Below are 17,058 nucleotides of genomic sequence, written 5' to 3' on the forward strand. Positions count from 1 at the left end.
TATTTTGGACTGCTGTTGTAAGATGTTTACACTGTTTTTTCTCAGTATCACACATCCAAAACATTTCACAGGGCCATCCATTTCATTATAGAAAAATAATATAAGACAATTTTGTCTTATATTTTGCTCCAAAGACCCATGCATGCCCTATGACTCCAATGCCCCAGTTCTGCAAAGGAACATACTCTGCATTCCCAGTACATACTTTGTGGGTTTTTTTTTTAACAAAGCTTTCCAGTCCAGAACAGACTATAGCATTCAATCAGTCTATAGAGTCCCAAAAACTGAAGTATGCCTCATTAAAGAGGCACTGGACTAGTTCAGCTTGCTGACTTCAACCCCTCTCAGCCTGTTTTCTCTTACCACGCATTAAAAAAACATACGAATGAATGACTGCAGGGGAAAAAAAAGCCAAAAAAAACCCCAGAAAACTATCATGCAAATGTCCAACATGAACCAGACTGCCTGACACCTGGAGTCTCCATGTCCAAGAAAAACCAACAAGACCACATTTGTGATTCCCATGGTAATCACAGGTCCAGAAAGGAGAAGCTATGCATGACTTACTGGGGTAAGGGCTAGGACAAACAAGATAAATCAGTGACTTCTGAGCGAGCCATCAGGCAGACACTGGTGGCCATAACAAAGCAGTACAACCCAGCCTAAGGCTGAAGTGGCAGCCAAGGCTCAGTGATGCTCCCTCTGCAGAGCAATTGCCCCACTGCTTCGCTTGCTGCACAAGTAGAAGCTGTTCAAGCAGAGGGTTCCCCAAAACAGCTTCAATCTCAGACACTTTCACCTTCCTCCAGTCCTGGGTCCTCCTAGTGTTTTCAGCAAAAAATGAAAACATCTGTAACCCTGCATTAGGGTGTCACTGATTCAAAGTGGCTGCCCACTTGCAGAGTGCAAAGTAGAACACACAGAAATTCAAGTTTACCTGAGAATACTTCCTGATTCCAGAAAATTATAGTATCACTTTCCACTGTATGAATTTTGCCAGCCTTTACCCCTATCAGTTAATAACCTCTACTGTATGTGTTTAGCCCAGAATCTAATATCACTTTTAACAATTCAACCAGAAAACTGGGGAGCAATTCTCTTCACAAGCTGAAGAACCAGTTGTACCTTTCACTAGCAGCTCTAATAAACCTATTATATCACCAGAAAGTGGTTTTGCTATTCCAAAACAACAAAGAAAAAAATGTCACTGTATTTCAAAATCACCACTCTTGCAAACACAGACATTTGTCAGACATTACTTTGTGTGATTTTCATTCATTTCCTGGGTACTAGCTTGTAACGGTGCTGCATGAGCTTATAGGTAACCTCCAGGGTAAAGCTAAAATTGTACCCACTAAGGGGTAGCTGTCCCCTTCAGCTCCAGAGAGGCAAGGCCAGTCTTACAGACTTGATTTGCAGAGGAACAGACTGTGTTTTAAACAACATTTTACAGAAATGAACCTGGACAGGCTATTTTAACACATCACTTGCAAGAGCTAGTGTTAAAAGACTTTCAACTTTTTTTGTTAAACAAAATGGTTTGCAGCTTATTTTCAATACTTGGTTATGCTCTCCCACTCTTGGGGTAAGCACTGTTTCTTCCCTTGTTTTCAGTAATTCTTGAAATCCTGAAAAACTCAACCAGTTGGTACATTAACAAAAATAATATATCTTAACCTCACATAATTTGAATAAGTGTTGCTTTCTGAATAAAGAACAGCCTGGAATAAAGAAACATTATAATTTTAAGACTTTGCTAACATTTCTCTTCACCAGTGAACCAGTTTGACAACTTAAAAGCTCAGAAATATCATGACTTTAAAAAATACAAGCAACTCAGCTGACCTGCAGCCAATAACCAACTGTAGGAGCTCATCAACTGAACAAGTATTTGTAAACAGGAACAGGGTCTGGGATGCAGCAATTCTGCAACTTTTGGGAGAAAAACATGTAGCATTTTTATGGGCATCAGTGTTTGTCAAAACAGATATACACCAAGATTTTAGTGGAAGCAAAATTAAGTACTAATTATAATAAGACAAACATATAAAAGCCTGAAAGAGAAGGTCAAAGAAAACCACAGCAGATAAGAGTCTTAAAAACAATTTATGTTTGCTGCCTATCTAAAGAAACATTAATTCAGTTAATCAAAACCACATCAAAACATCACAGCTGCTGACAGCCAAAACACTCTTTTATTCCAGTGAGAAAGTTTGGTGCTTCAGGAACAGAGAATGACCAGACTGGTAACAGGAAGACAGGATAGAACAGGCTTAAAATAACATACTAGGATTGTTAACATTGGGTTAAAATGTTAGTTAAAAATAGGCTTTAGGAACGGGATAGGTAGGCACTACATGTACGGGGCGCAGCGACATGATCACGGAGATTGCTTAGAGAATCGGGATTGTTTTAGTGAAATCATGCAGATTAGCACCTGTGAAATAAATCAGAAATACTGTGGGAGAAGGGGGGCTTAAAGACATGCTTGGGGGGAAACAATGGAACAATGATAAGTCGATAATTAACATATGATTACATCACTGTTCTCTAAGGGAAGGTATAAAACTGTATTCACTTCAAACCCATGCTGAAGTCAGATTTGGGTAGATGTTACACCCTGGCTTCCCGAGCTTGAATAAAGGCACCTGCATATAACCATTCAGTGATTATGTGTTTTCCACGCTAATAGGATCAGAGCACCCTATTTTATTTCCCTTGTTACATACTACATATTCCAAACTTAACTAGTTACTTGATGATAAACCACGTAACCAAATTAAGTTACATAAAGAAAACATGGAACTGGATGAAATGAAATGAAAATCTGAGTCACACATTTTTATTTTTAAGTGATCATGAACTTCAGTAAAAGGAAAAAAACCAGTTAAAGTTAAACAGTACTAAGTATAACTTCCCATCCCCTGCTGTTCTGTCCAAATTTTAGAGAAATCTGGAAAGAAACAATCTTTCTCTTCTCACTGAGAGCTCTTATAATTACACTACAACAGAACCCAGAACATCAGCTGTTGTTTAGACTGTCATACAAAACCTTAAGATGGATCTTGAAACTACACATACATATTGCCATTCAGTCAATTTTCACTAAAGGAAGAAAAGAAAATCTTAGAAGGACACATAAGAACAACTATTAACAAGATATTTCAATACAAAATAGCACAAAGGCTCTCTTTTATCTCATCATTCAAGCACAATTCAACAGGAATCAAAATCCATGCAGATTGAACACATCATTCCCCAAAGAAAAAACTCAGTGTGCAAATGACTTATTTTCCTCTTTTAGATGAGGCTGACAAAAGTTTGATGTTTTACACTGACAGGAGCTGATGATGATGCCACTGTACCAACAATAATAGTTCACATTAGTTCACAGGCAAGTAGTCTACCTGAGCAATTTTAGATTACAAAAATGTCCCCTGAAGGAATAGTACAAGAACTTACAAGAATCACCATTTATATTTTATTGATTAAAAAAAAAATTATACCAAGCATAGATGATGACAATCAGCCTGTCTTACTGAAGACACTAAATAAGCTTTTACATGGTAATCTAGCTGCTCAAAATAAAAAAATTACCTTGGTTCATTGTAAGAGTTTTAGCAGGTTTGAAAAAGGCACAAATAAATAAACAAACTACGTCAATCATACCTTTAGCCACAGCTTCTTTATACTTTTCTTTGGCAGAATTTACTTCTTTTATTAGTTGCCTGTAGCTAGATTTTAGTTTCTCTAGTTCTGTCTTTGTGACCTTTAAGAACAGAGAAATATAAAAAGCATTAAAAATACTTATTCTCAACACATTACAAAAATCATAGCATTAGTGAAAGAGAATTGACAGAATTTATTGTACAAAATAAGGATGCTACACTTTCCATTGGCTTGAGACAAACTTTATAGGATATTACATGGAGCAATTACATAGTGCAAATTACATGGTGCAAAATCAAAATTAATAAATGCATGGAATTAAATAAGAGGCCTAAGACACAGATCCCCATTCACATCAACGTAATTAAAAATATATTTAGGAAATCCAGCTAATCATCAAGAATATTCCATTTTAATTACAAAGAAAAAAAAACCATCAAAAAGATGCTTAACAAATCATACTAGTTTAAAATACCCTGTGCACAGGAAGGAATTTCTTTAGCTCCTAAAAAAAAAGGCAGAATTTTTAGATGTTACACTTCACACAAATGACTAAGGAACAGCAACTTGGCATGAAACAATTTATCAATTGTAATGCTTAAAACCCTAAAAGACATAACCTAAACCAACCAAAAGAAAAAAAAAAAACCCACAAACAAAAACCCAACTACAGAAGCAAGCAACCAAACTAAAAACCTCTACCAGGAAACAGAGCATTGAACATTACATTTTTACTCAAAAAATTAAAATAAAGTTGTCTTTTCTACTGCCAGCACTTATTTACTTTGTGCAAAGTTAGTGCATTGTTCAGAAATGTTCCCAAATCATGAACTTGCAAACAAAATCCAGTACCAAACCAGTCATCACAACACCAAAAAAAGCTGGCATATATTGTAAAGAAAAGTAAAAATGACCTGACAAAACCCCAAAAAGTTAAAAAAACTCAACAAAAACCAAACCAAACCAAAACAACAACAAACCAAAAAACCAAACAGAAAAATAGACTTCCATTGGAAAATAATGGAATAAAAACTTGTTGTTTTAACAGAAGTGCTCCCCTCAGTGAATACGCAGAAAAAGAAGTCCATTCTATTGAAAAAATGTTCCTCTTGAAGCTGGCATGAAGAAAGCTGAAATTTACAATTTTCCCTTTTTTCCATGAGACAAGGCCCAAATAACATTACTTTTACCCTCCAGAATATCTGAAATCTTAATGAAATTCCTTAAAGATCCAACAAATTGCTGTCTACAGCTTCTATTTTTGGGCCAATTGTGCAAAATTTAATTTAAAACCTTTTCTCCACAGCAATCACATATACTCATCTCACATTTCTAAACTAAACACTGCAAATTATGCTCACAACTCTTGTTATTATACACTAATAGAGGTGATGTAAGAAAAATAACTTTATGAAAAATGTATTATAAAGACATCGTGAGAAATTAAGAAAAATACATAATTATGGAGTAGTGATCACAAATAAGATATAAATAACACAAATTGCTTCTCTTACAGAAAACTGAAAAATAAAAGAGAGTCCAGTAGCATTATGAAACCCTTGTAATAATTACAGTATATATTTTACTGATTGTTGGATTGTGTTCTTCCAACAGATAAAACCAACACCAAGAGCATGTTTTTTCTCAAAGAACACTTAAGGAACTACGATGGTCAAAGATTACTTTAAACTCAGTTTTTATTTCAAATGGTCTTGCCTACCGAATTAGCACAATACTCTATCTTTTCCCCTCAATTTCATGGAGAAACTATTTAACATCTTAATGGAAACAGGAATAAATCTACGAGATACAAGTCCTATTAGGTTTGTGCAAAAGCCATGTTATTTCATTGTCCTTAAGAATTTTCTCCAAAAGTGTCCTCACTGTAGAGGTCTCTAGAATAATAAAGGATGACACATATGTATTTCACCTAAACACACTTTTATGCCAGCATATCCTAAAAATAGGAACTGCACAGACATTGAGGTTCCAAAACTTTGGATACTGTCCTGGGATACAATCAGCATTTTACCTCTGTGCATAGTAAAAGCAGAAATAGTACCACAAAACATGAGAAGTATTTTGTATTTCAGGGAATTGTTCTCAAAGTGCTCCAGGTACAAAAAAGCTCAAACAAACAGTGTCAGCTAACAATGGGAGAACACTATGCAAATGTTTCTTTGCAAAATCAGGAAGGGGAAAAAACAAAAAACAAACCCAAAAACCCTCAAACCAAAGAACAATGCCAGCTTATTCGGCAGGATGCAAAATATTTTCATGGCTATGCAGCCCGCAATTAAATAAAGTTGATATGGTTTGTAATAATCATTTGGTGAGTGTTCAATATGCATTATGCTTTTTTGGAAAAGTCTTATTTTAAAAGACATTTTTATTAGAGATTTTATTAGGGTTTGACCTATTGAGAGAAAACATTTTGCATAGTCTATTTTCAAAGTATCCCTGAGTTTCCAGCCATCTTACTCCATTCAGCCTCTGCTTCTTATTTTTCTTTTTCTCTTTCTGAAATTCTCTGTAACTTCTATTATTTCTAACACATGCTATTAGTTCTTCCTCTTCTTCCATCCTGGCATTTTTGAGATGCAACAATCCATAAGTAGCAGTGAGTGATTATTTGGCTTGGAAATTTTATCAGATAATGACAGCCTACTCACTGTGCATCAAAAAAGATATAGTCCCCATAGTCACTACTGGGGAAAGTTGCCAAGATTCTAGGTTATTGTGGAAGCAATCTTATTAGAGCCAATGTATATAACTTAAAATATTTTTAGTTTAAACAGAGAATAGCTCCAAGTTTTTCTCATAAATGGCCCAAGAACCTTTACTCATCAGTCTGTGACAGTGTTACTGCTTTACTCAGATGTTACATTTTAATTATACTACTCCAAATCCCAAATTCTCTGCTGGAAGAAAGAAGAAACAGTGCTTTTCCTTCTCTCAGTAGACCTTTCCGACTATCTCTCTGATTTTTGACATTTGTAGCTAAATTTTCCCCAAAGCAACTGAATGAAGCTGTGATTTCTGTCAGCTTTACTGACCAGATACAGCACTTTCAACACATGCAGGACAACCGACATGCCATGAGAAAACACTCCGAAAAGTTTCACCTACAGTCTCAATGTTTGTTATACACGTGATTTATATTCTGGAATAGGGACTAAAATCCTGTCCCCACCCAAAACACTCTGGACTGCCAAGAGCACTCATTAACAAACATTTACAGTGCCCTGGTCCCCGGAATGTCTAGAGTGGAATGAGAATATGAAGAGAGATGGAAGAGCAAAATGTCACACATGAATTGTCCTCTACTGTAAGAAGAAAATTTCCAGTGCCATCTATCCACAGAAATTCATATAAAAGAAAGTTTTCTATCTTTGCCTTATCAGCTAGCAGGAGAGAAAAACTGTGTAAAAAATTATTTAAATTTAAACTAGGCATTCTACACATCACACACTATGCTTTTACCACAGGATGAACAAAAACAGAGTGAGTAAAAAAAAATCCACTCTCAATTTATTATTTTTAAACATATAGAATTAAAATCAATTTATCAAGCACAAATGAACAAAATACCTTGTACATCTCTGCTTCAATTTGTTGATGAACACCTACAAAACTCTTCTTAACTTGCTGCTTATCTTTGATCATCATTGTAAGCCTATGCAAGGGCCCAGAATTAAGATCCTCTGCATGTGTCTTCATTATTTTGCTCAGCTGTTCTGTTTGCTGTACCACGAGCAACCAAGACTGTAAAAAAAGTCAGAACAAAAAAGCATTTATTTATTTCAGCTCACAAATAGCCAAACAATTAATAGGGGGAAAAGGTGCATCACTCTAAAAATATTCAGCAGAAGAACTAATTTTAAACTTACCCAAATGCATTTGAGATCCTCCTGCAACAGCAAAATCATGCCTCAATCTTACTCATAAAATCATCAAAAAGCACTAGTGACAAAAATGCAATATTGTATGTTTATCCTTCAGCATTATCCTAGCATTTCTGAGCACCACAGAAAGCACTGCAGCCTTTTTTTTTTTTTTTTTTAAATACAGCCCCAACACCCTGGACAACTATGTTCCCTCATACTTTGTTCTCCACTTCCTCCCCCACAGATGTGCTGCCCAAGCTGACTTTCACCTCTGCCTAAAACCTGGCAGCAATATGCCCTGGAGTGGTGGTGGTTTAAGAGGATGCCATTCCATCAGCTGCTCCACACAGCAGCATCAGTTAGGCCACCAGCACCAAAGCACAAACAGACACAACATCATCTGTCACTGTAATCCAACATCTTTCTCTACACTTGCTTTAACAGCTTCCTTGGACATTCTGTCAGTTTCAGGACAATGCTGTGTATGCTGAATGTGCTGGGTGTGGCTCTGAATGCAGATACACACCTTCAGATAGCACAGACACAAATGTGAAATTAAACTTCAGTTCACATAAAAGCCCTGGTTACCCTCAAGACTGCTGTCACATACTGGATTCCTGAAAGATAACGCCCTGACAATGAATGCTATGCTATATCTAACATTTTGGAGAGGCTACATGCCACAGAATTACCAGGTTTTGAAGGCACACAGTATACGAGCTGTATTGGCACTTAGCTTATTCTTACTAAAACACAAATCAACCTTAGATCAAAACCTTAGAAAATTAATTTGTTTGTTAGCTTTGGGGTTCCTTTGTATCCTGTACATAAACACATATACATAATATTTCCAACTCTACATGAGAATAATGCAACAGAAACTGGATTCTAGAGAACAAAACAATAGACAATCAAGTCCCCTATATACTGAATTATGATTAACACTTCCTCCACCTTGTAAATATCCCACAGACTGGTACAGAGCTATCTACACTGCTTAAAGTGTGGTGTTGTAAAAGGTAAAGGTCTAAAGCTTGCCTGGTTGAAAACCTTTTCAGAAGCCATACTGCAAAGCTGCATAGGATAAAACATCACTGAACACCTCCATGTGAGGGGTGAGCCTTGTGGTTACAGAAGAGTTCAAAAAAGTGCTCTCAGAGGTGAAAATGTAGTCAGTCATCCATTTTCTGTAAGGCTGACTTACTACTGATGAGACAACTACTGTTTTAATCCTGAAAAATCACACCAAAAGCATTTTTCAACAGTACAGGTATTCTAAAGAAATACTTAGTTTACAATTCACCAAATGAGCTCAAATAAGCCAGAAACATAGCAAACACTTCCCTTCCCATTAAATGAAAACAACTATTTTCCTGTTCTTCAAATCACTCTTTCCATCAGGAAAAGATGAAAGTGATATTTCCATAGGGAAATATCAGTTAAGCAGCATTTCTGTGCTTTGTATGATTATATTTTATTATTTCAAAATAGGAAAAGCTACAGTGAAAACACTTTAAAAATTGAGATTTATATGGGACAAAAAACCTGGGTGGGGACAGCAGAAAAGGCAAAGCACAGAAAAAGGCACAGAAAATGACCACAATCCAACAAATGCAATAAAATACAATATTATTTGGTTTGTTTGGTTTAACAGTATTTTTTAGACATATACACACATAAAAGAGCTGTCCAGAAGCTCTTAAAAACACCTCTTTTCTAGCATTACCAGCTGCTGCTACCATGCCTTCCAGCAAGTTTGTTGTCTCCACATGAAAAAAAAAATAGGACAGATTTCCCAAAACACCATTTCTAAGTGTTCATTCTTGCTGTACACTTAGAAACCAAACCAAACCAAACCAAACCAACCACAACAACAAAACCAAACAAATAAAACTGATGGAAAATTAAACAGCTTGCTATATGGTTTTAATGCCACAAAATGCCAAATAATACCACAATACCATAATACTAAACATAGGTATTTTATATCTTAGAAGATGTAAGATATTAGACTTATGCCCCCTAATATTTGAATCATTCTTTGGTTCTGTAAAATGTCACAAAGAGAGAAAAAGTATCATGGAAGAGTAAAATAAATTAGAATTAGATTAGTAAATTAATAAATAATTCCAGCTTTTTAACTGCCAAAACCAGGAAAATGTGTCACTACACAACTTTAATCCAAGGTATCAGTAAAATTTTAAGGCAAGACCATACAAAAGATCTGCCAGTCCACATGAATATTTTTGCTGTTATACAAAGATGTAGAAACTAGGGATGCAACTTAGTGAAAAATTACACCTCCTTAAGAGGAAAAAAAAGGGAACGAAAATTATGCTGAAGGACAACTAGAGTGCCTATATCAAAAACACGATTTCAAAATGTGACACACATGCCTCTTTTCAAGCCAAAAAGAACACGGCTTAAGTCAGATCTTCAGCTTTTTTAAATTTATCTGCTCATAAGAAGTGCTCATGTTAGTAACATGAGCTGTCCTGGACTGAGCTACCTATGTTGAAGGTGAATGGTTGTTTATACCTTATAATGCTAAATACTTTGTGCCAATGAAAAAAAAAATGCAGTATTTCAATTCACAAGGCAAGAATTATGGTGGGGGAGGGAAGCAACAACAGAACATGTTCTATATAAACACCACTCAGTGCTGAAGCAGCTCAGCTAGAGCAGCACAGCTTTCAAGTCACACACAGTCACTTTACCCCTGTGTAAATCCCTCCTGCATCACAAGGAGCAGTCCTGTTCCTAATGCTACACCACAGCCACCGTCCAGGCAGCCATCCCATAAGCCCACTACATAAAAACTGCTTTGTCTAAAATTTAACTTGACCTAGAAAGGGTGTTTTCCTGCAGAGAGAAAATGAGGATTCACACCAGACTGAAGGGACTGTGTTACCACTGCTACAGCAAGAGGGCCAATAACTGAGTAAGCCATCAAAACAGAGCAGTCTTCTGTTGACAGCAGAGAATCCAAGTCAAGAGTAAAACTTTCAAACAGGTGATAAAGGAAGTTTGCTTCATTGGCACATTTACTGATCTAAATGTGAAAACCAGTAATTTGGAAAACAGACAGCCTTACCTTTTTAAAAACCCAACACAGTCATTTTAAACAGAATACAAAATAACCTCACAATTACAAGAAACATCCTGAATTAATGCTTTGCTTTTACAACACGTGCTGCAGTGTGAGTAACAGCTGCAATGCTAGGCTTTGCCTTGGTTTCCTGGCATTTTTCTATTTCTGTCACAAATTCTATATAACATAAACAATAGTTCCTATCTTAAAAGAAAAGCTTACTATAGTGTATTCGATTTTCAAAACATTAAATAAAATAGCAGGCTGAAGACAGTTATGTAAAATACTGAATTTCAAAAATCAAGACTGATTCTAGTTCAGTTATTATTTTCAAAGAACAACTAAAGCTCAACTTCTGCATATTTCACTTAGGAACTAAAAGAAGCCCATTTTAAATACTTTGGCAACATTAACTCTCAAGAACCTGAATGAACTGGATTCCAACTCAAACCAAAACAAACAAAAATAAACCCAGAACAGTTATTTCCAAGGATATTGCAAATTCAAAATGCTTCAGACTTACCTTGGACACATTGCTGATATAATCCAATTGACAAGCGCTCTCTTTATCTACTTGGTTACAAAGATTCTGTAAAGTGGACGCATATTCCTTATCACTTTTTACTCTCATTACCATAAATTTCTTCACCATTTCCAGCAATCGTAGTTCCCAGTCTTGCAGTTTTAATAAAGCATCATGCGAATACTTCAGGTCACCTCCAAACCCCATTTTTAAGGCACTGTATACCAGACAGAGGAAAATACAGGCTTTTCACCACATCTGAAAGGAGAACAAGGCTGATGAAACAATTATCAAAAGAAAAACTTCTCCTGAGACAAAGAGCAACTATTATTGTCTAAACCCTGAAATAACTTAATCGTAAGATTAACCACATACATTTACCTCCTCAGTATAAACTGAAAGGAGGGTCAGAGTGCTGTTTTGAACACCAAACTCTGACTGCAAAAGATTTGAGCTTTAGAACTGCTCTCCAGTTTACATTCCTGCAAAAATGTACCTCCCTAACTTAAAGTACAGTATGAAAGAAAATGTAACAGCATCTAAAACAAACACTAAAGACACATCTCCATATTTAACCAAATAAGTATGCCTAACAGTATCTCCAGACAAGCTGCCAACTGCACTTTCCCACTCTTGGTGACCTGAAATATTTGCTTCTGGTGTTTACTGTCCTAAGAGCACAGAAAAATCCAAATAAAACACCAGCTCTCAGGCACTGCATCTGCGGGAAATTAATAACTATTTAGAAGTTAGTTTGCTTCTAAACCCTGTGTTAAGGAGGGTTCAACCTCCTCAAAACCAGAAAATATCCCAAACCAGGTTTCCCATCCAACAATACATTTGTCCCCTAGGTCAGAGTTCTTAAGTTCACACTACCTGCCTCCAGGACAGTGCAGTCTTATGGACCAAACTGACACAAAACAAGATTGATAAACAAATAAGATATGCTGCCTTATGAAATCCTATAGCAGAACTGAAGGTCAAAAACACATTGTTCAAGCTAGCTCTGAAACACCTGCATCTGATGCTGACATGCAGCTACATTGTGGAAAAGCTGAAACCCACACATATAAGTAATTTCTACACACTCTTGCTCAGGTTTTGTAATGTGGGCTGAGCCCTCTTTTCTGTGTACGCACCAGCCACCTGTTCCTATACTAATCAGCTTCCAAGTAGGTAAGATAAACTTATAAAAGCTGCAACACTTATGTCTGGACTGCAGTGCAGCCACAGCCTGTACATTGCCTATTCACTAATTCCTGCACTACAGCAAAGCCTCGGTTCTTTTTAATGCAGAAACACCCACTTATTCACAGGCTTTACATTGCCACCTAAATTAGCAGTGTTCTACAGACATCAACAAATTTATCTTCCTAGCAGTCCATTGAGGGAAGTTGGACTAATATTCTTATTTTACATTAAGAACTGAGACACATAAACCAATGTTGACACTGTGGCAGCTCATACTGGTATGTAAAAGGCTTAAAGACAGACCTTCCAGACAGCTTAGCATTTTTAGCATATTAGGTATTCAGAAAAAATAAATATGTTATTGGCTCCAGCTACTGCACAAAATTTCAGAAGATTTTGCAAATCAGAACCTGAAGCAGCCTCTGAAATAAGCCTCACATAGTATGTGTTTATTCTGACAACACAAACCGTGCTACATAACAAAACAAAGACCCAATAAAGAAAATCAGAACAGTGCCACATCACTATGTATCTACACAATACAGACAAGTCAAGGCTGTATGAGTAACCTAAAACCTACTGCAAGCTTTCATAAGCTCTTTAATTTGAAGCTGTATATTTTAGTCAGAATTATTCCTGATAGCTAGGAAATCAGTTATATACAGTAACAGTAAATAGTTTATGTTGGATGTACTTATGAATTATGTCATTATTAGTAGCATTAATGAAAATACCTCCACAGTTAAAATTCAGGAAGAGTCTTGCAAAAACACAAACATGTTAGTAACATGAACCAAAGAAAAAATCTCAAAGCTGCTTTATTTACATGACTAAAGCTGCATGTGTGAATCCTCCATGCTCTTTAGACCTAGATCCACTTTTATGACTTCTCATTTTTCTCCTACCCCATTTTAGCACATGACCTAACTACCCTAGCACAATAGCCGTGAGAAAAGATAAAAGTATCCTTGCTTTCTTACATTCCAGATTTAGAAGAGATGGGAACTGAAACTCACAATGAAGTTTGGCCCAGTGCTCTAAGTAAAGTAATGACTTGCTTGCTTTAACTCTAGCCTCTGTTTTTTACTGAGAGGCAGGATGGCCAGGGAAGGAGGAAACATTCTCAGCATGTGATATTTCAGTCTGCTTCTACTGACTCACAGAGCCGTAAGATAACAAAAATCAATAGAACAAAAGACCCAACAATGTCTTACTCCAGCCTGCTAAGCTTCTCTTCACAAAGCAGTAATCAGACATTTTTCCAATTCCATTATTAGATGCCTGGATACATAGGCAAAAATTGTACACATACTGGACTCTGCTCTTTGTTTTAAATTATTCCTTTTACCATGACAGAAGCAGCACAGCAAAAATCTGTTTTGCGAAAGTGATAAAACTCTGATTTCTTAAACTAACAAGCACAAAGACTCAGAAATTATGATTTCCAAATGGGTAAGCCACCTGCCATGTGACTTCCACAAAAATTCAGAAAATATTCAGTCAAGACATCTAACCAAATTCAAATGCTTTATTATGGAGGCAAAGGAATGGTGAAGAAGTATTCTAGACCTAAGGCACTTAACTAAGCTTAAATTTTGGTAAGATAAAAACCAATGCTGTCTCTTAAAACCACTTCTAATTTTTAAATGTTTTTTTAATAGTTTTAAACAACTGAAAACAGTACAGATCACACAGTCATCTATTTGAAGTCAGAACTGTAAGATTTACCGAACACAAAACCACACAATCTTATTTTCAAATACTCTCAAAAAGCCCGATCACATTTTGAAAGGCCCGTGTTCAAAAAGACAGTATCTGGCACCAACACAGACGGGTATTTTCCCAAGTTTGTTGTCTCCCTCATTAGTGACCACAGATGAGATGACAGCTGCCCTACAGGGTCAGACCAACAGAACAGAATACTTCAGTTAGAAGGGATCTACTGTGATCCTCTGGGCATGATGATCCATTTAGAACAGCCCTGTGTCTCCAACCATGGCACCAGAAGATGTTTAAGCACAGCAAACAAGCTGGGCTGCTACTCATGGTGTGATCCTCCTTGTGCTTCCCCACATTCACAGCTACTGCATTATAGAATACTAATATTCCCATGTTTTTGGCTTTACCATACAGCATTAAAATGCTCACACTGAAAGACAAAGACAGATTCCCAAACAGATTTTGCAACCACAGACTACAGGCAAAATTGAGAAGTACAGCAAAATCTGAACCCAGAAAAGACTTAATGTGGAACTGGTATGAGATATGGTGAGTTTGAGACACAAACATCCTTTCTTTTCTAATCCTGAAAAGATGAAAATACAGTCTAAGAGCTATTCTGGTGGAAAAGAAAATCTTGCTCAAAAATATATGGGAGAGTATTTTACCTTAAAGGAAAAAACAGAGATGGCATAATGTTTTAAAAGAAGCTAGACGGAAAAGTGATAAAAACAAACAGGATATACTAAATTCATACAGAAAAAAACCTCCAGGAACTGCTTTGCTCTTAATGTGAAGAGCTTTCTTCTGCTTCTGGTAGGCACCCAAGAGGTTTATCTCTTTTTCCAAATGTGAACAAAGCTTGCATAATTTGACATGCCATTGAAGTTTCAAACAGAATTCTAGCATGTTTTGTAAAAGCAATAGAGTATCAGTACCAACACATAAAACAAACCAGTTTCAGCTATTTTTTTTAAATTTTAAAATATAAGATAGATACAGACATATAGAGATAGATATAGGTTGCTAAAAAAATTAGTGGATATGTAAATTAGTCAAAAAATATTTGTTAAGCTTAGGAATAAAATATGTCCCACAGTAAATTCCAAGAAAGCAGACCTTACTTTCTTTATAGTGTCACTCTCAAAACAACAAACTAATCATTACAGGAAGTACACATTCAATGTACATTTAATAATACAGTGTGACTGAGCAACCAGATTTCAAACTGTTCTAAATTTACGCAGAGTTACTGAAGACAATTTACAATTTGTAGCAACCATCACCACAGTGGTGCAGTCAGATTCCACACAAATCAATGTTAAATTTTGTCAGCCTAACAGTGAGGAACTTCAATGGTAGCCACATAATAGCCATCAATATTGTTACACTCCCTTCAGGAAATAAAGCAAATATTCCATGTTCATGTTCCTGGATTCCAGCAGCAACTCTAAAGGAAGCAGTTTCCATAGCCAATCTACATTTAATTTAAAGATTGCAATCTGTCTCTGACACATGAAAGTAGCCCTGCCGTGTCAGACCAAAGGTCCTGTGTCTGACACTGACTGAAATCAAATGAGCAGCGAAGAACAGAGCATGTACAAAGCAACACTTTCGCAGGATGCTCTCCTACCCTTATAACAGCTAGTGCCTTGAGCTACATATTGCCATCAATTATATCCAAGATTGTGGTTGATAATCTTAAAATAAAGATGGATCCACACACATCAGTTGGAACATGTGTTTTCACAGTACCAGTGACAAGGCAGGCAACTAAAAAACCACAAACCCAGAAAGCACACCTGGCCCCCAGTTAAAGTCTGAACAGGAAAGCACAGCACAGATCTGGCTTCTCTTACTCTTCATATGCTGTCTGCTCCCTTGCTCCTAAACCTGCATGGGTTCCAAATCACATGGAATATGGAATGTCTTTTATCTTGCAAACTTTCTACAAACATTAAAAACATGACAAAATCAGAAAAGAAAGAGAATTTGCATTCAGGAAACATATCCTCAAAATCAAAGCTTCTGTACTGATCTAAAAGCATTTTTACAGTAGGTTACCAATTTGTTAGACAGTCCTTAATTTCTCAGTGTGAAGCTATTATTTCATTAAAAAAATGAAATAGATCATTCTGAGGGTCAAACCATTGGCATCTTTGTTACTGTAGAATCTATTCCAGGAATGCACAAGACCATGAAACACAAAACACATGCTTTACCTAACTACATATTCGGAAGACCATCTTTATATGCACAGATATGATGTATACATAAACATAAACTAGCAAAATTAATCCTTCCACTGAGCATTTGCCCACGATTAACATCCTAAGACAATAAATCAACCTGCTACTTATTCATTACTACTAATTAGTTAGTATTTCAAAACTGATTTGAAACACTGGTCCACTGAAAGCAAAGCAGGCAGCTGATTTTCAGGAAGGCTTTTCTGCAAAGCTTAACTTAGCTCACATACCTTAGAAGTTTTCCTCCAGAAACGTCCTTTAGTACAGTCTTCTTCTGTCAGCAGCTACTTCCTCTTATTTTCACTTTCTGAAATACACTTTTTTTTCTTTTCTGGGGACTCTGTGGAAGAAAAAAGTACCAAACATTTTTTTACTATTTCAGCATTTTCAAATACATTGCAAAACTCAAACTTAGGTAAATTGCCCTGCATTTTCAGATTATTACCAGAAGCCAGCTTTTTTCTTAAATACAAGAGACAATTCAACTAAAAGAAAAGAGCAGACTTATCAAATGACTACAAGTACTAGTATGCTGTCACTACAGACATGCAATTTTGAGTGAAGAAATAATTTTGTCCCTACACAAAGAGAAGATTTTTTTTTAAGTTCTTGGTACTTCTCATGACAAGTGTATTGTAGTTGAAAAACTAGACAATTTCATTTATTTACGAAATTTGCCCTTGATAAAAACAAAAACAGAAACCCATTAACAAGGAAAATGAAAGCACG

General features: G+C 36.2%; 1 protein-coding gene across 1 annotated transcript in view; it reads right to left on the bottom strand.

The window, feature by feature from the left end:
- Positions 1-16,782, bottom strand: part of FER (FER tyrosine kinase) — a 120,782-nt gene extending 104,000 nt beyond the window's left edge. Inside the window, exons 1-4 of the mRNA XM_085042851.1 lie at positions 16,560-16,782; positions 11,171-11,428; positions 7,261-7,434; positions 3,670-3,769 (exon numbers count right to left, since the gene is read on the bottom strand). Of these exons, the coding sequence (XP_084898977.1) occupies positions 3,670-3,769; positions 7,261-7,434; positions 11,171-11,377 (481 nt within the window). The 5' untranslated portion in view covers positions 11,378-11,428; positions 16,560-16,782. The remainder of the gene's footprint in view (positions 1-3,669; positions 3,770-7,260; positions 7,435-11,170; positions 11,429-16,559) is intronic.
- Positions 16,783-17,058: the final 276 nt, after the last annotated feature.

The sequence above is a fragment of the Lichenostomus cassidix genome, chromosome Z, assembly GCF_008360975.1.
Source record: "Lichenostomus cassidix isolate B80296 chromosome Z, HeHo_3.0, whole genome shotgun sequence".
Taxonomy (NCBI): Eukaryota; Metazoa; Chordata; class Aves; order Passeriformes; family Meliphagidae; genus Lichenostomus; species Lichenostomus cassidix.